The sequence below is a fragment of the Lytechinus variegatus genome, chromosome 7, assembly GCF_018143015.1.
Source record: "Lytechinus variegatus isolate NC3 chromosome 7, Lvar_3.0, whole genome shotgun sequence".
In the NCBI taxonomy this organism is placed as follows: Eukaryota; Metazoa; Echinodermata; class Echinoidea; order Temnopleuroida; family Toxopneustidae; genus Lytechinus; species Lytechinus variegatus.
Window position 1 is genome coordinate 4191532 of NC_054746.1, and position 22118 is coordinate 4213649.

The 22118-nt window shown below is 36.9% G+C and overlaps 1 protein-coding gene across 1 annotated transcript in view; it reads left to right on the forward strand.

Moving 5' to 3' along the window:
- LOC121418244 (methionine synthase-like) overlaps positions 1-21589 on the forward strand; it is a 43928-nt gene extending 22339 nt beyond the window's left edge. Inside the window, exons 16-26 of the mRNA XM_041611998.1 lie at positions 584-739; positions 1984-2152; positions 4405-4607; positions 6542-6640; positions 8489-8561; positions 9940-10095; positions 12169-12365; positions 13621-13815; positions 15905-15913; positions 19415-19723; positions 20496-21589. Coding sequence (XP_041467932.1) covers positions 584-739; positions 1984-2152; positions 4405-4607; positions 6542-6640; positions 8489-8561; positions 9940-10095; positions 12169-12365; positions 13621-13815; positions 15905-15913; positions 19415-19723; positions 20496-20579 — 1650 coding nt within the window. The 3' untranslated portion in view covers positions 20580-21589. The remainder of the gene's footprint in view (positions 1-583; positions 740-1983; positions 2153-4404; positions 4608-6541; positions 6641-8488; positions 8562-9939; positions 10096-12168; positions 12366-13620; positions 13816-15904; positions 15914-19414; positions 19724-20495) is intronic.
- The last annotated feature ends 529 nt before the right edge of the window (positions 21590-22118 follow it).

The window sequence follows — 22118 nt, forward strand, 5'->3', positions numbered from 1 at the left end:
AATTTCACAAAACAGTCATATGCACATCCTGGTCGGTATGCAAATGAGCAGACAGATGAGGTCACCCACTCACTACTTCTCTTGTATTTTATTATATCAAATATGAAAAATTCAAATTTTCTCCTCATCGTCATGTGGAACAAAATGATATTCCTCCTGAACATGTGCAATTACCATTATTTTAACAGTTTGTAGTTGAATTAAGTTGGTCCCAATTGTCAAATCTGTAGAAATTGAAATATTGTTTATTTCAAACAATAAAAAACAAAAGAAATAGTGAGTGAGTGACATCATTATCTCTCTTATTTGGACATCAATGAGTTGTGCATATAAATGTTTTGTGAAAAATAAGCAAAACTTTTTTGTGTCTGTAGAGTTGAATGATTTTGTCTGTCCACAAATAAGTATTCCTTATCACACAAACTGGTTATATTATTTTCTAATGTTGTTTCCTGTGTTACAGACACCCAAAGAAATGATGAAATTCAATTCCAGTCACTATATTTCTGAGACTATCCACCTTTTGAACAAAAGGTTAATAATGTGCAATTACCTCTGTAAGCTTGGCTTGTTCTGTTTCTAGGGTATGAGTATTGTTGGTGATCTGTTTGGAGCGGGTAAGATGTTTTTACCTCAGGTTATCAAATCAGCGAGGGTGATGAAGAAAGCCGTCGGTCATCTCATTCCGTTCATGGAGAAAGAAAAGGAAGAAGCCTTCAAGGAATCGGGACAAGAAGAGGTTAGCATAATAATAATATTCCGCATTTATATAGCGCTTAATACATCGGAACGACGTCTCTAAGCGCTTTACAGACATATTATTACCCAGGTCATCGGATCCTTGCATGCCTGCGTACAATGTATGCACCTTCTCCACTCCCTGGGGAGCATTCCAACAAGAGTTCCAAGACTCAATTGATAATACATAGGCTTTCGCATCCTACCAGGTACCCATTTAACACCTGGGGGAGAGTGGTAAAGTATGGATTAACGCCTTGCCAAAGGACGCTAGGCCGTGGTGGGATTCGAACACAGGACCCTCTGATTAAAAGGCAAGAGTCAGAACCGCTACACCATGATGCTTCTACACAATCATCATATATAATGAGAGATAGAGAGGGTGTGAGAGTGGCAAGATAAGAGAGAAAAAGATGGGAGAAGAGAGGAAATGAAAGAAAGAAAAAAAAGGGATAGAGAAAGACAGTCACAAGAGAGGAGGTCATGTTGATTTAATTAGGAAGGAGCAGGATGCTTAAAGTAATTATTCATTCTCATGGTGAATTTTACTTATAACTTGATTCATTGATATATCTGCATTCTAAGAGAATATGACAGTCAATGGCAAAATGAAGCTGCTGAAAACTGCTTATCTTACTCCATTGGCTCTCTTTTGTTTTAAGATAAGCAGTTTTCAGCAGCTTCTTTTTGCCATTGATCACTTTTTCTGCTGTCGTATCACTCTCATGTGATCCTCATCTAATTTGTCTTGTTTTATCCTTATATGTTTGATTTTTCTGTGTCATTCTGCCTCCGACGAAGATTCTGCTAGGATCGAAAGCTTAGGCCCCTTTTGACTCTCTAATATGACAGTCATTAATTTCGTAAGAAATTTCATGTGAATTTTATCAAAATTTTGATTCTCCTAAAAATTTCAATACTCTTAATTTAATTTAATAAATCCAGGGTGGTGTTTCATAAAGCTGTTCGTAAAGTTACGCACAACTTTACGAACAACTGGAACATACATGTCAGCATCATAAGGATATATCATGTAGCGCAAGAAAGGGTCAACAGTTGTGCGTAAAGTCAATTGTAACTTGCGAAAAACTTTATGAAACTGGCCCCAGGTTTATTGATATTGATTCTCTCCATCTTTTTTATGTTCATTCAGATTTAAATCATCTTTTAAATCATCTTTGGTAACAAATAATATTTGTTCGATAATCCCTTTCAATACGTGCTCCCTTTCTCTATTTCTACCAGTCTTTCAATAGCGGTACCATAGTCCTAGCCACGGTCAAGGGAGATGTTCATGACATCGGCAAGAACATTGTAGGCGTTGTATTAGGCTGTAATAATTACAGGGTCATTGACCTTGGGGTCATGACCCCTTGCGAGAAGATACTCCAGACAGCTATTCAAGAAAAAGCCGGTAAGCAAATAAACTGTCCATAGTCATACATTTTAACCGAATTGATTCATGAATGGTATGATTAATTTGCTTTAGAATGTTTTATGCTTGTTATGACTGCATTTGGATGTATTTCATATTGAAAATTCTAAAGTTACTTGTGTAAATTTCTCTTTAATGATAATGATATGAATAATTCAATATTTATATACATGTAGCTCCCATAAAAATTTCTCTAAGCTGTTTATGTTACAAAATCTAACCATTTAATTTAATTAACTGAACTCAATTACTTATCCAACTGAACTACCTATAATAACTCAACTACCAACTTAAAGGACAAATTATCTTTGAAAATAAGAATACAATGTGCGGAAGAGATATGCTACTTTAAAGGAACTTAGAGAGGTATGAGATCTTGAGCTAAGGGGAAGCGAGTTCCAGAGTGTAGGAGCCGCAACTGAATTTTACTTTAGATTGTTGATATGCAGTATATCCCTGTGTATTAATGTCATGTGATTTTGCTTTATTTGCTGCTCTTATTTTTGTCTCACCTGCGAAGCAAAGTGAGACTATAGGCGCCGCTTTTCCGACGGCGGCGGCGGCGTCAACATCAAATCTTAACCTGAGGTTAAGTTTTTGAAATGACGTCATAACTTAGAAAGTATATGGACCTAGTTAATAAAACTTGGCCATAAGGTTAATCAAGTATTACTGAACATCCTATTAGAGTTTCATGTCACATGACCAAGGTCAAAGGTCATTTAGGGTCAATGAACTTAGACCATGTTGGAGGAATCAACATCGAAATCTTAACCTGAGGTTAAGTTTTTGAAATGTCATCATAACTTAGAAAATATATGGACCTAGTTCATGAAACTTGGACATAAGGTTAATAAAGTATCACTGAACATCCTGCATGAGTTTCACGTCACATGACCAAGGTCAAAGGTCATTTAGGGTCAATGAACTTTGGCCGAATTGGGGATATCTGTTGAATTCCCATCATAACTTTGAAAGTTTATGGATCTGATTCATGAAACTTAGACATAATAGTAATCAAGCATCACTGAACATTTTGTGCAAGTTTCAGGTCTCATGATTAAGGTCAAAGGTCATTTAGGGTCAATGAACTTTGGCCGAATCGGGGGTATCTGTTGAATTACCATCATAACTTTGAAAGTTTATTGGTCTAGTTCATTAAACTTGGACATTAGAGTAATTAAGTATCACTGAACATCCTGTGCGCGTTTCAGGTCACATGACCAAGGTCAAAGGTCAATGAACTTTGGCCGAATTGGGTGTATCTGTTGAATTACCATCATAACTTTGAAAGCTTATGGATCTGATTCATGAAACTTGTACATAAGAGTAATCAAGTATCACTGAACATCCTGTTCGAGTTTCAGGTCACATGATCAAGGTCAAAGGTCATGTAAGGTCAATGAACTTTGGCCATGTTGGGTTTTTTGTTGAATAACCATCATATCTCTGTAAGTTTATTGGTCTAGTTCATAAAAAGTGGACATAGGAGTAACCATGTATCACTGAACATCTTGTGCGAGTTAGAGTAGTATTCAAAGTCAGCACTGCTGCTATATTGAACCGCGTGATGCAGGTGAGACGGCCAGAGGCATTCCACTTGTTTTTTTTTAGCTTGTAAAAATTATTGGAAGAGAAACCTGAAAAAAGGCAGTGAAATTTTTTTTAATCAACTGATCGGCCAACAGATGGTAAAACGGTCTAACTCGAAAATTTGACTTTGAGAGGTAAATTCACTTTCCTTGTAATGTGAGGGCGCTCTTTCCAATGGTACTATCGAGAAAATCCCATCATGTATTGATTTAGAGATAATTTCTGCTATCTTGGTACTTTTTTGTATTTCTCATTCAGATTTGATAAAATCTGATCTGATTTGATAAGATTTGGTAAAATGGTCTATCTTTGAGTTAGCCCATTGTCAGTAATATCATTTGGAGGTAAAACAAGCTTTTACATAAACCTTTTATTCTTCTTAATTGAGATTTTTGAGTCATCGCTGTCAGATGGTAAAATTTCCAGTTATTAGTGGTTATTGTGCTTCTCCTTTTCCCATTGCTTAAAAATGCATTTCCGTCTCATAAAAAAGCTCAAACCTCTAAACTTTAAAGTCATTTTTCTCAGAACAGCGATTTTCGAGTTAGACCGTTTTACCATCTGACGGCCGTGATGTGTATATAAATGTTGAGAAAAATTGTTCATTTTTATGCATTTCCTTACTTGTTGTGAAACAGACATTGTTGGACTATCTGGTCTGATAACACCCTCACTTGATGAGATGATCCATGTTGCCAAGGAGATGGAGAGACTTGGTTTCTCTCTTCCGTTGCTCATAGGGGGCGCTACAACTTCTAAAACACACACGGCCGTCAAGATTGCTCCTTGCTACTCCTCACCGACTATCCATGTACTAGATGCCTCTAAGAGTGTTGTAGTGGTAAGCATTTCTTTCTGGGCAATTCCATGATAATCACCCCTTTGATCCTTTTTTCCTGCTTTACTTCATCAACTGCTCAAGCCCGTGTCATTGGAGAGCACTGCAAATTTTCAAATGATTAGAAAACTGAGATAAATCATTTCAGGTAGGTTGTAGAATTAAAAAAAATGAAAATCTATATTTTGTTTGAAATAGATATCTAAGAATGGAAATATTCTGAAAAAATAATTTTGCCCAATTGATCATGGGCCCAGCAGCCACTGAGCAGCGCCAGATCGATGTAGCTCTATCCATTTAATCATTGAATGCCAGAAAGGGTAGTAGCAACTCCCTTCTTTTAAATTCTATTTGGTCTGGTGCAGTTGGAGCTTGAACTCCCTACCTTCTGGTTGTGAGACGGACGCTCTACCAACTGAGCGAACATACCATGTATTATCCCTTGTGTAACTGATTTCAATTTCAATCCGTAATATCCTCAACAGAGTTCAGAGGATACTAAGGATTTGGCCTCATTGCGCTGCCGCAGAGATTTCCTTGTGAGCGCTCTATCAGCTGCATTTGGCATCTTCAAATTTGGCATGAAGGTGTCGAGTATTGTATAGCGAAGCCGCCTATTTATTTTGGTGTGGGCAGAGACAGTGTTGTCATTGTAACAAGAGTTTTTGTGGAAAATAGCAGAGATGTCCTTGTGAGCACTCTACCAGCTGCGTTTCTTCTCCGATCATCTTCAAATGTGGCATGAAGGTCCAATAAGCAAAGCCACCTATTAATTTTGGTGCGAGCAGAGACATCGTTGCCATGGTAACAAGAGTTTGTGGAAATAGCAGAGATTCCTTGTGAGTGCCCTTGTGAGTGCTCTACTGGCTGCATTTCTTCTCCAATTATCTTCAAATTTGTCATGAAGGTCCATTATGGTAAAGCAAAGCTGCCTAATGATTTTGGAGTGGGTGGAGACATGGTAAAACTTCTGCTTTTTTCCAGTTGGCACATAGAAGCAATATTAGAAGGTGAAGCGAAGATGCCTATCATTTTTGGTGGGGGGTCTTAGGGTTAGGTTTACAAAATATATCCAGATTACTCTATAATTGTATTCCCCAACAGGTGATACTGGACAATACTTTCGGTTCTGCAGAATCATGCTTCTATGTCATATTATTGTCATCAAATTTGGTATCCACAGGCAAAATGTGGGCAGGGTCATTGTCGCCATGATAATTGTATTTATTTGTCAAATTTCTGTGTGAGCTCTATATATTGCAATGACGGATGGCGCGGTGGGTTCGGGGGGAAACGTGCTTGTCCGCGGGACCCGCCAAGCATCTCTAGTTGTTTTCATAAAGTTAATGCAATCATTTTATGGTTTTCCATACGTTCTTTAAACATAATTCAGCAGCCCTGCATTTTATGATACACATGACAAGGAGTTAATATGGGGATAAGTGTTCATATTGTCCCTGACTTCAAAAAGTGATGCATGAGCATGTAGTCAAAGGGAAGTTAATATCGAGTAAATGGCTTTCAAGATTCAGTGGTCAATACCAACCTCTTTTTAAGTTTAATTCAAAAGGGCAGAATGAACCTTATATCCTGAAATATGAAATATTCACTTCTATTTTTAAATGTATGTATTTTTCATGTTTTTGGATAAAATAACTTAGTAATATGCATTTAGATATTATGAAATCTTTGCGCATACACCAAGCCGAAAAGCTCTTTGATGGGTTTTCAAATGGGTTTCACAAAAAACATCCATGGACTCGATCAAACTATTTCAACACTTGACCAGGGGCCTGTAACACAAAGCTTAGCAATGATCGTAGAACCTTTTTCTACGATTGATTCCATTGACTACTATGTACAATCAATCGTTAACATCAAGCATACAATTAATCGCTAACCCTTGTGAAACACCCCTCTACTTTGTTTACATCTAGTGTTCATCCTTGATTGACCAAGATCAGTATGATGACTTTGTTGAAGACATCAAGGAAGAATATGAAGAAGTTAGAGAAGATCACTACGATTCCCTTAAGGTAAGAAGATCAATTTCTTTGGTCCCATACATTGTCATCTGTGCAGTAGTTCCATAATGACAACTGTTCTTTGCCATGTATTTTTTCTTCATTTTTGTCTCACCTGCGAAGCAAAGTGAGACTATAGGCGCCGCTTTTCCGACGGCGGCGGCGGCGTCAACATCAAATCTTAACCTGAGGTTAAGTTTTTGAAATGACGTCATAACTTAGAAAGTATATGGACCTAGTTAATAAAACTTGGCCATAAGGTTAATCAAGTATTACTGAACATCCTATTAGAGTTTCATGTCACATGACCAAGGTCAAAGGTCATTTAGGGTCAATGAACTTAGACCATGTTGGAGGATTCAACATCGAAATCTTAACCTGAGGTTTAGTTTTTGAAATGTCATCATAACTTAGAAAATATATGGACCTAGTTCATGAAACTTGGACATAAGGTTAATCAAGTATCACTGAACATCCTGCATGAGTTTCACGTCACATGACCAAGGTCAAAGGTCATTTAGGGTCAATGAACTTTGGCCGCATTGGGGATATCTGTTGAATTCCCATCATAACTTTGAAAGTTTATGGATCTGATTCATGAAACTTGGACATAATAGTAATCAAGCATCACTGAAAATTTTGTGCAAGTTTCAGGTCTCATGATTAAGGTCAAAGGTCATTTAGGGTCAATGAACTTTGGCCGAATCGGGGGTATCTGTTGAATTACCATCATAACTTTGAAAGTTTATGGATCTGATTCATGAAACTTGTACATAAAAGTAATCAAGTATCACTGAACATCCTGTTCGAGTTTCAGGTCACATGACCAAGGTCAAAGGTCAATGAACTTTGGCCGAATTGGTTGTATCTGTTGAATTACCATCATAACTTTGAAAGTTTATGGATCTGATTCATGAAACTTGTACATAAGAGTAATCAAGTATCACTGAACATCCTGTTCCAGTTTCAGGTCACATGATCAAGGTCAAAGGTCATGTAAGGTCAATGAACTTTGGCCATGTTGGGGTTTTTTGTTGAATAACCATCATATCTCTGTAAGTTTATTGGTCTAGTTCATAAAAAGTGGACATAAGTGTAACCATGTATCACTGAACATCTTATGTGAGTTAGAGTAGTATTCAAAGTCAGCACTGCTGCTATATTGAACCGCGAGATGCAGGTGAGACGGCCAGAGGCATTCCACTTGTTTTTGTATGTGTTAAGGCTACCGCACACCTTACGACTGGTCTGCGACCCGAAGAATTTGATGCTAATATTGAGACTTGAAATATCTTACTGTGTAATGTTCTAAATCATCGTACAAATACCTACATGTATGATCAATTTGTGACTATGCTATCATCCTTCTCAGAATAAAAGCGAATTTAATATCTTATCGTAATGACGTCATAGCAGTCGTATGATTGGCTACGATTTGAAACTAATTTGGACTTTACTCCAAAATAAGGGCTTGTAATCTTTCAAAATGGTTATAATGTTATTATTTCAATTAATTTTAACCTCAAATAAAATGATAAGTTCCATTCACATCTTCAGAAAAATGAACAAAAAGCGATATGTTCCAAAATCGGGTCGCATACCAGTCGTAAGGTGTGCGGTCGCCTTTAAACTAAGACCTAGGGCTGAATCAGTTTTGTTTGTGTACTCAAATTCCACTCTTATGTATATTTTCTTGTTTTGTAAATGTTTACTCCAATGAAAGAAACTTCTACATTGCAAATGTAAGAGAATTCTATTCAGTTCGATTCAGTTCCATTCTATTCGATTTAATATTTTCATTATCATTTGATGAGATAAATCAAGAATGCACTTTCCATTTATTTCATTTTTCCCATTCAGGATAGAAAATATCTTTCTCTGTCAGAAGTCAGAGAAAGGAAGTTTGAAATTGATTGGAGCGTCTTTGAGCCTGGTAAGTATTTCATCTGAACATTCCAATGCCACTATAATGATTTTCTATGTTCTGGATTTTTTAAAAGTAGATTAATGAATTAATGATGTGTGTTTCATTGTTGGGATCCATTAAGATCTTTCAACTGTTACATTGATAATTAAAACTGACACAGGAAGAGGTTTCGGTGCTATAATGAATTTTGTTCATTTAAACATTTCCTTTTTGTTGGGGGGAGTATTAAAGTATATGGATATATGAAATATTAAGGCCTATGTTTAGCATTTGTATATATCCCAAAAGTAAATGACACTGTTTCCAATTCAGTACTAGATTATTTGAAAGTATATAACCTAAAATGTGATATGAAGGATGTAATTGTAAACATGTGTTTTGTTGGATAAATTTACAGATTTTACATCAAGATTCATTTTGATTAAGGTGTCCAATCAAAATGAATTATCTGCATATTTTTGTCTTTTTAAAGGGGAATGAAACCTTTGGAATAAGTAGGCTTGTGTCGAAATAGAAAAATATAAGAGTAAGAACAAAGAAAGTTTGAGATAAATCGGACAAATAATGAGAAAGTTATGAGCATTTGAATATCGCAATCACTAATGCTACGGAGCTCCTCCCATTGGCAGTGCGACATGGATGTGTGATGTCATATGTGAACAACTTTCCCTTTGATGGATTATAAAATACTCTTAAAATGTCTCTTTCTGCTTTTTCTTGTGGTGATGCAAACTCTTTATCCATGATGTATTCTTTAAAAATCTGTATTACATGCCCTCCTATAGAAAGAACACATGATCTATTGATAGATGTGGTAAAAGAGGCAATCTTTTAAGTGAAAAATATACTAAAGTAATTGGGAGAGATGTTCACAAGCGACATCGCACATCTTTGTCACATTGCCAATTTGAGGATCTCCATAGCATTAGTGATCACAATATCCAAATGCTCATAACTTTCTCATTATTTGTCCAATTTTTCTCAAACTTTCGTTGATCTGTTTCTTTGATTTTTCTGTCTTCATACAAGCTATCTTGTTCCAAGGTTTCATTCTCCTTTAATATAAAATTCTTCTCAAGTGTGAAATGGGCTGAAAATTTGTAATGGAATCTTTGTCTGTAACTGTCCAATTTCTATTACTTTTGTAAAGTAAATGCTTAAAGGACTATTTTTATATGGAGATTAAAACACATTACTATGAGGGGGCACCAGATGACATAGTCATAATCTAAAAGCTAAAAAATGCCAAATTTAAATTCTAATGGCCGAAAAAGCATTCAATAGACACTACGCTTTTGTAATATTGGAATGTTAGATTATATTCAAGTATAACTGACCCAGTACCAAAGCTTATGATTGTTGGGTTGTATTGATTTCTTTGTAGTTGAACCTTCTTTCATTGGAACAAAGGTTTATGAGGATTACGACATATCTCTACTGGTTCCTTATATCGACTGGAAACCATTCTTTGATGTATGGCAACTGAGAGGGCGCTATCCAAATAGAGGATATCCAAAGATCTTCAATGACAAGCTGGTTGGTAAGTCATTCACAGGCAGGACTATCCTAATATCTTCAATGACAAGCTGGTTGGTATGTCTTTCACTGCCCGGAATATCCTAAGATCTTCAATGACAAGGTAGTTGGTATGTCTTTCACAGGCAAGAATGTCCTAAGATCTCCAATGACAAGCTAGGTGATATATCTTTCATAGGTCAGAATCTCTTAATATTCTTTTTTTGTCTATTTTATTGATTTAGAATATTCTGTGATGAGTAGCTATGTGCTATCTATCCAGGGTCATTTCAGATCAAAAGGTACTTCCAGAAGCTTAAAATGGTTCTTCATGTGATGCAGATGAGATTTGATACAGGAATACTGAATTCACATCGGGAAGAATATTCATGTTTGTACTTTTTACGATCAAGGCATGTTTGGTTGATTTTTTTTAACAAAATGGCAGTCTGTGATGTTTATCCTAAATGCCTTACAAATTTTGACTGATTAGCATGACAAAATATATTGTCATAAATGTGATTATCCAGTAATTCAGTTCCTTTTTAACCAATGTCAAATTCAAAGGAAATACAAATAATAATGAAATGAAAGAATGGTAAGGTCCAAACGGTAGCTAACCTATTTTGCTTATTCATTATCTGTTAACATGAACCATTATTATGTGTTGTTTGGTAGGTTTGTATTCACATGGTGTACAAGCAGTTAGTCTTCTTCTCAGACAGTCTGGTTCTACGTGGGCTAAACCCATTGGCCCGTATTCTGAAGTCGGGTTTAACTTAAAACTCAGGTTTAAAGTTGTGGTTTAAGTATGGGAAGCCAAAAGTATCAAAATATTTATTAAGGTGTATGTTTCTTATGTTTACTGTGCTCTTTCCTGATTGATCGATGGTGAAGACAATCATCTATTCATACTTTCTACACAATTATGAATGATTTGAGAGCCGAATGAGCTGAAAGTATGATATATCTACTGTTCGTGATTATGTAACAATTGGCTGTCCATACTTGAGCCACAACTTGAAACCTGAGTTTAAGTTTAACCCGATTTCAGAATACGGGCCATTTGGTCTACAATCATTATGGTCTTGCTATCTTGTCTACATTACACCAGGGCCCCGTTGTACAAAGAGTTACGATTGATCCAATCAATCGCAAATATGGAAAGCCAGCAAAGTCAACATATGAAATGCATGTTTGTTCAAAAAAAAATTCTAGATATGAATCCGTATCCATAAATTAATTGATTTCTTGACAATTTGGAGTGTTCTCCTTTGATTACAAAGGACATTTTGCAAATTTCCTGTAGAAAAAATTATGACACTGATGGATTTCCATAGAGTTACGATTGATCGGATCAATCGTAACTCTTTGTAAGACGGGGCCCAGGTCTAATACCTGGCTTGATTAATGCACAGTAGGCCTTATTTACACTCCTGCTTATTAATTTTTAATTTGTCAAATGAAAATTTTTGTTCAGAAGTAGTTCATCAAATCAAAAAGACTATTAAGTGATGTGAGACCTAGTGGATATTAAACAGAACAGGTATATTCTAACTGGACAGTACACAAAATGTTAAAACAGCTATGGCAATGAGGCAAAATGGCTAGTTGACAAATGTTGTAGAGATGAAGTAGGATGAGACCAACGGAAAGAAAACGAAGCAGGGCCCCGTCTTACAAAGATTTACGATTGATCCGATCCATCCATACCGTAATTTTTTCTGCAGGAAATTTGCAGAATCTCCTTAGTATACCAAGGTAATCACAGTGATTCTTTAAGAGAACAATGAATGTATGAATATGCATCATATCTAGAAGATATCTTGAACAAAATTGCATTTTAGATGTTGACGTGGCTGGCTGCCCATAGTTGCAGTTGATTGGATCAGTCACAAGTCTTTGTAAGGTGGTCCCAGATGTATTCCAATCGGCGTTTAGTAGATATTAAGATTGCATTTTAGATGTTGACGTTGCTGGCTGTCCATAGTTGTGGTTGATCGTATCGGTCGCAGCTCTTTGTAAGACGGTCCCGAATGTATACCAATCGGTGTTTGGTAGGTATTGAGATAGCATTCGATGTTTTTGTTTGCTGCAGGTCAGGAAGCCAAGAAGGTGTTTGATGATGCCCAGGATATGCTGAAGAAGGTTGTCGATCAGAAGCTTCTGAGAGCTAGTGGCATCGTCGGTCTGTATCCTGCCCACAGCGTAGGGGATGACATCCACGTGTTCTCTGATAGCGAGAAGACGTGCTCTCAGAAACCTGATGCTGTGTTCTATGGTCTCAGACAACAGGTAAGCCTTTCTAATTTCATTGTGGCCCAGACGATTGGCTGTCAGGTTTTGAACCAGAGGGTCGTGGATTCAAATCCCACCCATGGCTTATTTTATCCTTCAGCAAGAAATTTACCCACACTGTGCTGCACTCAACTCAGGGTAGGTAAATGGGTACTGGCAGGAAGGACTTCTTTAAAGAGCTGTGAGCACCAGAATCAATTGATAAACTTTTATTATTATTATTATAAATATTGTTATCATTATTATCATCATCATTATTAGTATAATCATTATTATTTTGAGGATGATGTTGAGAATTATGATGATTTCAGGTCACATGACCCAAGGTCAAAGGTCAATAAACTTTGGCCATTTTGGAGGTAATTATTAGATTGTTGTCATAACTTTCAAAGTTTATAGATATAGTTTATGAAATGTGGATATAGGGTTAGTCAAGTATTACTGACAAGTCTAATGTCGCATGATCAAGGTCAAATGTCATTTATTGTCAATGAATGTAGGATTGTATCATTATATGAATGGTGTTTTTTGTGAATAATTATGTTATAGTAGTTTTCAAAGTCAGCACTGCTGCTATACTGAATGGCGCGATGCATGTGAGACTGCTAGTGGCGCTCCACTTGTAATAAGGAAATATCTTGTGAAGAATGATATAATGAGCTAAGAGCTTATTGAAGAAAAAGTTACGATCAAACACAAACTCCAAAAATCAAACTTAACCGATTCTAAACCAATCAGACAAATGCATTTAGGACTTGGTATATTTTTTTATGCAACTGTATGTGCAAAAGACCCCATAGTATGTTTATCAAATGTTATGTGTGTTAATATGGTTCTAAATGGTCACATGAGAAGTGAACAACATAATTTAGTTCTAGGTATTAATGCTCTAATATTGAGCAACATTTGTTTAGAGATGGAAAAGTATATGGAATAAACTTTCAAAGTGAACGTCCATGTATATTTACATCTAAGCACATACATTCAAATAACTTTATGCATGGCTTGATTGGACTTTACGAAGATTAGGAAGAAAATTCAATATTGGTACATCAACAATAGTGCTCAAACAACCAAACCCATTTTATTCCACCATTATTCATCAATTGTTAATGTTGTTCATAGTTTTCACTTTTTGAGATTGTATATTCATATAAGTATATAATTTTTTGTTTTCTTTTATTTTGTGAACATCTATTACATACTAATTGTATTTTTATTTTCTTTTACATTTATTTCCATGTAATCCAAGGCGGAGAAGGAGAGTGAATACTACACATGTCTGTCAGACTTCATAGCCCCTAAAGAGACGGGAATCACGGACTATGTCGGTGGCTTTGCTGTGTCTGTAGGGTTTGGAGTGGAAGAGATGTGTAAGAGATTTGAGGAGGAGATGGACGATTATAGCATTATTATGATCAAGGCTCTAGCTGATAGGCTAGCCGAGGTGAGATATCTATATTATATTGGATGGTTCAGAATGGGATACAAGAAATATTCAATGGGTGAGGGAATATTGCACTCATCTATGATTTGTGCAATATGCTCAAACTCTTTGAATAATATTGACCCTCAAATAGTGGAATATTACTGATATCCCATGAAAAAAATTCATTTTGATATCATTCTTATAATCCTTATTATTCATTAGACCAGCGCTTCTCAACCTTTTTTTACTCGAGGACCACTTTGACTCTCAATTTTTTTTGAGGCCCACCTACCAAAATTTTAAGAAAGCGAAAGGACTACTTGTCTGATTAAAATGGGCATATTAGTGCGTATAAATTTCAGTAGCCCGGCCTTTGAGCCCCTCCTCCAAACTTAAACAACCATGAAAACATAACAACTTAATAACAAGAATGCTGAATACCTTCAACATTCGACACACATTGCTTAAGATTTTGCATCACTGCCAGTCATGATAAATCCAAATTTAATGTATTCAGGGTCATATTTTCTTACAGTTACATTCAGAGACTTTCCAATTTGTTTCCTCCCTCGCCCTTTTTAAATTGCTTTAAAAAAGGGACCAATTTTGTTTAAGTATGTTTTCATGAAATTTGAACACAAAGCCCTGAAGCACGTTCGAACAAAAAGTTCAAGAACTAACTGCATTCGCAAAGGTCTGGTAAATGGGTGACAATTAATTAAATTCTTCACAATATGCATACATTGCATACATGATAAGGTTCACATCGAAGTTGGATCGAAACCATCATAATCTGTATGCATATTGCAACATACATAAAGCATGCTTTACCTTTGTTTGACCCACGTAGACCGATCAAACATAACATATTTGGGCTGTCGGACAGGTCTAGGTCTGTGAAACATACTATAGTTATTCCCCCATTTTTTCTTCCTCTGGAGCTTCTCATGGCCCACCTGGGAGAGCTTCACCGTGTGAGAAGCGCTGCATTTAATAGACAGTCAAGTCAAATCATGCAGACAAAATATTATTTTTAATGCACTGCTTAAAGGGCCTATGTAGATGATAATTAGTTTAACAACAATAATGAATTTAGAGAGTGGCAATGAAGAGAAAAAGATAAGAATAATGCAGGTGGGAAGGGATGCTTCTCTTTTCTCAAACTTACAAGCAAGAATTAAATTGTAGAGGTCAAGAAAGCCTCCTTTGACGCCCTTTGAAGCACACAATCATAAATGAGCACACATTATCAGTGCTCAGGTGACAATGTAATGAGATGAGACTCCAATGTATTGAAAACCAAGATGAAGTTTAAAACCGGGCTTGCATGCTAAGAATATTGCTGTTTCATGATTTATAATTAGCTGGTAGACTTGCAGAATTTGAATAACCTGGGACCCGTTTCATAAAGCGCTACAACTATTGTAACTTTCCATTCTAGCAATTACCATGGTAACCTTGATTGCAATAGCATTGTGATTAGGCTACTTAGCCAAGTTACCACAATAGTTTCCCGAATGGCAAAGTTACAATATATGCAACTCTTTATGAAACAGATTTGTATTTTGTTTGATATTGTACATTACATATAATAGGTGTATAAAGTGAAATTCCAACATTGGTCACAAGTTTATGTTCAGAACTTGTTGCTATAATCTCCATTAAAGTTAAAGTTTTGTATTGTCAGCTGTAATGAATGAAAATTTGGAAACCTAATGATTTATAATTATTACTCCTAGTTTGCTTTTTTGTTTATTTTCCCTATATTAGCCCATTGTTTCTTTTTTTTGTATTTCAATGTTGTTTGTTGTTCACTCTTTATGTATGTATTATATTAATTGTATTTGATTGTACCATGGTGGTGCCCCACCCACAAGTTTTTTTAAATGAAAACTTCTAGGGGCTCCCAATCCCATGTTTTTACCTACTTTGTATATACCTGTATTTTTATGATTGATTGATTGAAATAAATTTTGAATTGAATTCAAAATAGTAAAAGTAACCTTTTTTATAGGTAATAATATCTGAGTTTTTTTTAAATACTTGTTATATAGTAGTTTTACTTTGCTTATTGAACTCTTGATTATGATTTTCTTTTGTATGACAGGCCTTTGCTGTCCATCCATCCATCAATTCATCTGCTCATCCATCCATTCATCCATCCATCCCTTCATCCATCCACCCACCCATCCACCCACCCATCTAACCATCCATCCACCCACCCATCTAATCATCCATCCACCCACCCATCTATCCATCTATCCATCCACCCACCCACCCATCCATCCATCCACCCATCCATCCCTTCATCCATCCATCCATTCATCCATCCATCCCTTCATCCATCCATCTATTCCATCCATCCATCTATCCACCCATCCACCCACCCATCTATCCATCCACCCAGCCACCCATCTATCCATCTATCCATCCACCCAGCCACCCATCCACCCATCCATCCATCTACCCACCCATCCACCCACCCATCTAATCATCCATCCACCCACCCATCTATCCATCTATCCATCCACCCACCCATCCATCCACCCATCCATCCATCCACCCATCCATCCCTTCATCCATCCATCCATTCATCCATCCATCCCTTCATCCATCCACCCACCCATCCATCCATCCACCCATCCATCCCTTCATCCATCCATCTATCCATCCATCCACCCACCCATCAATCCATCCATCTATCCATCCATCCATCTACCCACCCATCCACCCACCCATCTAATCATCCATCCACCCACCCATCTATCCATCCATCCATCCATCCATCCACCCACCCATCCATCCACCCATCCATCCCTTCATCCATCCATCCATCTCTTCATCCATCCACCCACCCATCCATCCCTTCATCCATCCATCCCTCCATCCATCCATCCATCCCTTCATCCATCCATCCATCTATCCATCCATCCATCCCTTCATCAATCCATCCATCTATCCATCCATCCATCTACCCACCCACCCATCCATCCACCCATCCATCCATCCATCCATTCCTTCATCCATCCATCCATCCATCCATCCCTTCATCCATCCATCTATCCATCCATCCCTTCATCAATCCATCCATCTATCCATCCATCCATCCACCCATCCATCCATCCCTTCATTCATCCATCCATTCATTCACATACGGGCAGACAGAGGGTGTCATTTTCTAACAACAAAAGCAACCTATGTACATGAACAAGATTTCTTGCACAGTAAATAGTTACAACTTTAGAGCATGTGATGGTATAGGCACATGTTCGAGTCAAGCCTATTCTTAACCCTATCTCGGCCAGGTTATTTTGGGAGATCAGGGGGGATCTCAAGGGGGGCCTGAGAGCCCCCGCTCCCCCCGGCTACAATTTGAAATCGGTGGGTACAATTTTTATACCCCTATCATACGAAGATTAAAGGAATCAGCTTACGTAACCTTGGTTGGGCTATTCGTGAATAAAACATCTTCTTGAATGTTTAACCAACTCTCATGAAATACGTCACATGCATTGGTCTTGAGGTAAAGGTGTGCGAGACACCTTTTTCGTAAATGTTGGAAATTGTGTTGGCATGGTAACAACATATCAAAATATCCCAAAACAAGGAAAAGCTCATTGTAGATCCAACTAATTCCTCAGTTTTTACCATTGCTCATGAAATTCAGCACAAATATTTGTCTGGGGTAAAGACATGATACAAGACTTTTTATTTTCAAAATACGTTCGAATCTATCTTGCTTTGGTAACAGAATGGGGTGGGATATTAATCATTTTCAGTGATATTTTTAGTTTATTCCATACATGTTTCGATTCCTAAACTGGCTTTGAAAAATGATTGCAATGAGTAGGAGCTTCATATATATATATATATATATATATATACAGTGCGTCCCAAAAAAAACTATACACTTTTGAAATGGCTGCCAAATAAAAAATGTAGCACTTTGGGGGAAAAGACTTATAGATATGGAAAGCCAATATAATCAACTTTCAAATGACACCAAAAAGTTGGAAAATTATTCATGCTTGAGCGAGCACTGCCCACTGAAACAGAGGGTATGCAAATTAGGGTGGGCTGGAATTAGTCTTCCAATTTCTTTCAGATTTTTTGTTTGGTACTTGCAAAGTTGAAGATTATTTGGTGAGTTAAAGATCAGATGTTATCAGTTTGTTGTTTGTGAAAATTTCATACGTTATTAAATTGAAATTTAATGCATGAGTGATCATGAATTGCAATTTTAGTGTAGCTTTATCATGTCGATCATGTGGATCTTAACAATGTGTTCATGACAGTCAGGAGAAGAGGGGGTAATATGACTTAGGTAGGTGAAGTAAGTTGATGGGCTTAAGGTCAACAGAACATTTAGCAACCCCTCCCTCCATCTCTACCCCCTCCCCCCACTTCTCTCCTCCTGGGAGACTAAGCTTGGCTAGGCTGGGCAGGAATTAGCCATAAGTTTTTTGAGAGGTTAGTCCTTTGGAACTTACAAAGCTAAGGGTGTTCTGCTATTCATGAGTGAGATAAGTTTTGGTTTTAATAGGCAAATTTCATGAATTACTAAATTGAAATGTACTGCATGAGTGAACAGGAATTGTAATTTTAGTGTAGCATATTCATCTTGTGGACATCAGAAGTGTGTTCATGAGAGTCAGAGTAATGTGATGGTACATGTACATGTACCTGTTACAAGCAAGAGGGCGAGGTATGCTAAGATTTGGTTAAAAGGGCATTCCTCTTTTTGTCCTTTTACAAATTAAAAGTCATAGGTACCCTCCCCTTTTCACCTCCATTTTCCAGCCCCCTCTCTATCTCTCTCTGTCTCATCTCCTGGATTGTAGCCTTTTCAAAACGTAACTGCCAAGTGACCGGTGGCTGATGGTCAGTTTGAATGATTACCAAAAAAAATTAATGATTATGATGATTAATGAAATAATTTATTGGAAAAAATGAATGTTTTATTGGTCACATTGCACATTGAATGAGTTGATTTACTGATAAATTGTTGATTGAATGATTGATAGGAAAAAGTTGATGCCCTAATTCAGAATTAATCATTAAACCAACATTCTGCTCTGGACTTCACGCGTACATAAGAATAGCCATCAGTCTCTCAACAGGAGGGGAGGGTGGGAAAGAGGGGGGGAGGGGCTGAATGTTCTGTTGACCCTTATTTCATCAACCTACTTCTTCCACCTAAGCCCTATCTCACCCCCTATTCTCCCGACTGGCCGACTCCCATGAACACATTGCTGAGATCGCCATGATAAAGTTGAAATGCTGCCCCAAAAGAGATCCAAATGATAAAGCTGAAATGCTGCTCCAAAAGTGTAATTTGTGTTCATTCATGCATAAAAGTTCAATTTAATAACTTAAAAAATTTGCTTAAGCTATCAAAACTGATCAAGGTTGATCATTAATTTATCACAACGCCCTTAACTTTGCAAGTTCAAAATGATTTGCCTCTCAACAACTGAAATAAATTGGAAGGCTAATTCCAGCCCACCCTAATTTTCATACCCTTTGTTTCAGTGGGCAGTGCTCGCTCAAGCATTAATATTTTTCCAACTTTTTGGTGTCATTTGAAAGTTGACTTCATTGGCTTTCCATATATGAGAGTCTTTTTCCCCAAAGTGCTAGATTTTTTATTTGGCGGCCATTTCAAAAGTGTATAGTTTTTTTTGGGACGCGCTGTAAATATATATATCCATTGTTTATACAGGGTATCCGCCCTGCTCCTGGCTACCCTTCCCAACCAGACCATACAGAGAAAGAGACCATGTGGAATCTAATGGACATTGAGACCAGTACTGGTATTAGTCTAACCGAATCACTAGCCATGGACCCAGCAGCCTCAGTTTCTGGACTCTACTTTGCTCATCCAAAGTCATTCTATTTTGGTGTGGGAAAGATTGCTAAAGACCAGGTGAGAGTGCAACGTTCCAGGATTTTAAGAGTTCGTGGATATTTTTTCTATTACAAAACTGAAAATTCAAGTAGAGATCGATATAGTTACATGAAACCAAAATAGCAAATTAATCATTGATAATTAATTCCTTTATGTTGTTACGTTATTCACAAAAAAAAAATCAGGAAATTATTTTTTCAGGAGCTGTGCTGAATTATGACATTTGAGAGTAATAAATGAGGGGTAGTAAGAAGTGCATGAAACAATAATACGTATCAAGATTGCATATTTTTATCTCTTTCATCTGGTAGGCTCATGAAGTGCTGAGCATGTCCTTCCACTTCCAAATGATTTTCATCTTATGATATATGTATTATCTTTGTCTTTTACCTTTTTTTTAGCGGCAGATTATTGTGAAATAGAAGATAAGTGCATGTACTTCTGGAAATATATTCACATCCTGAATAGGATCCTGTAAAGGCTCCTTGACATTTCCTCCGGCAACAATTGCTCCAATGGAAAATCTGCACTTTATGCCAAACATAAAACCTAACTTCCGAAACTGAATAAACCCTAATTGAAATCTTTATGTTATTATCAACCAACAACTCCATTAGAATCTCAATTCTAATCCTATGCCCTATGAGATAGCAAGACTGGAACAAGTGCTGCAGGAGCAACAAAAACTGTTATTGATGGGAAAATTAAAACCCTATACTTTACATTACAGTTCTTCACGTGGGAGAAAATCTCATTGTTTCTCATCAAAATTACTTTATTTTTTGTTAAGGTGGAGGATTACGCTGCCAGGAAACAGATGGATGTGAAAGATGTCGAGAAATGGCTTCGACCAAACCTGTCTTACGACTGTTGACATCAGCCTTACTGCATCCATTCATGTAGTAATCAGTGACCACTGCTCTCTGGATGGGTTTAACTGAAGCAGGGTTCAAAGCTCTCCTGATTTTGTGTTATACATCCGTGCATTAGTTGTGTTAGCAGGGGGTCTATTACACAGTAGCAAGTGACCATACGATGCGATGTGATCGCACATTATCATCAATACATGCAATCGATCGCCGCATCACATTTGTAACATTTCAAATGTTTATTATTTCGAAATTGCTCTTGAACCTCGTCTATTTGTCTGCACGTTTCTCATCCTTTAATACTGAGCACATAATCCACGGGGATTTGGTGCTTTCACGATAAACATCTGCCCTCTGGTTAACTTGTGTGTGACAGACCAGTATATTTCAATGATAGAATTGGTAATGGATAATATGATAGCTCTTTAATGTATTTTTTTTTTAATTCTGAAAGAGTACTATGTAAATAAATTATCAGTGTTTCCCCTTCAGATTATTGTGCTGGAATCCTAGCTTCAAATTTTTTTTTGCAGAGTATGAAATCTGGTGTTTATGGTCACAATGTGTGATATGTATTCTATCTGGGGCATTTGAAAAATCACCTGGATAATAGACTTTCACTCTTGTATATCTTCGGATGATATTTGAAGGTTTGCATGGTGGTGTGAACAGTGGCAGGATTGAATTAAGCTACACTGTGTGTAAAGTCCTGCAAAGAACTGAGAGAAAGTGGAGAGAGGAAGAAGAGAAATATAGAGGCAGGAAAGTTGAGGTTCGAAAGTAGAGTATCTCTTTCAGAAATGAGCAAGGACTGTAAACCAGGAAGAGTAAAAAATGTTTTTGAGTACAGGCAAGATGACAGGCTTGAGCTGAAGAGGTGAGAGAAGGCTGGCTTGACTCGGCGAGTGGAGTTGAAGAGCCGGAGTAGATTGAAATCTTGACGTTTCTGGCAGGTTGTCTGTCCGTCTTCAAGTATCAGTGTATTATATTTAAGATCTATGAACTATTTATTTGCACTTAAAGGGGAATCCAGCATAAGCCATAAAATGTTGTGTTGGGAAGGAGAAAAATAAATTAAACAGAATGGTGAAAGTTTGAAAGAAATCGGACCAAAAATAAGAAAGTTATAGATGCTTTAAAATTGAAATCACTAATACTATGTAGGTTTCAAATTGGCAACTGAGTAAGTAAATTATGACAAGGGGCAAGGACAACTTTCCCATAGGCCATGTACTTTATTATCAGGTATTTGTGGTTTTCTCCTAAGTACCCATTCCCCTGGGGCAGTAATCTAAATATAACCCAGGTAGTATATTGTTTTATGTCCTCATGAAAGAAAAATATAATTTGAAATAAAACTTTTGGGAAAAATTACATTTTAGCCATAATATGTATTGGAGTACATGGAAGAGTAGTCCTTGCCTTACATCACTATGACATCCCATATGCGGCCAATTTGAAGTCTCCATGGGTATAGTGATTACCAATATTTACAACTTTTAAAAATTCATAACTTTCTTGTTGTTTGTCCAATATTGTTCAAA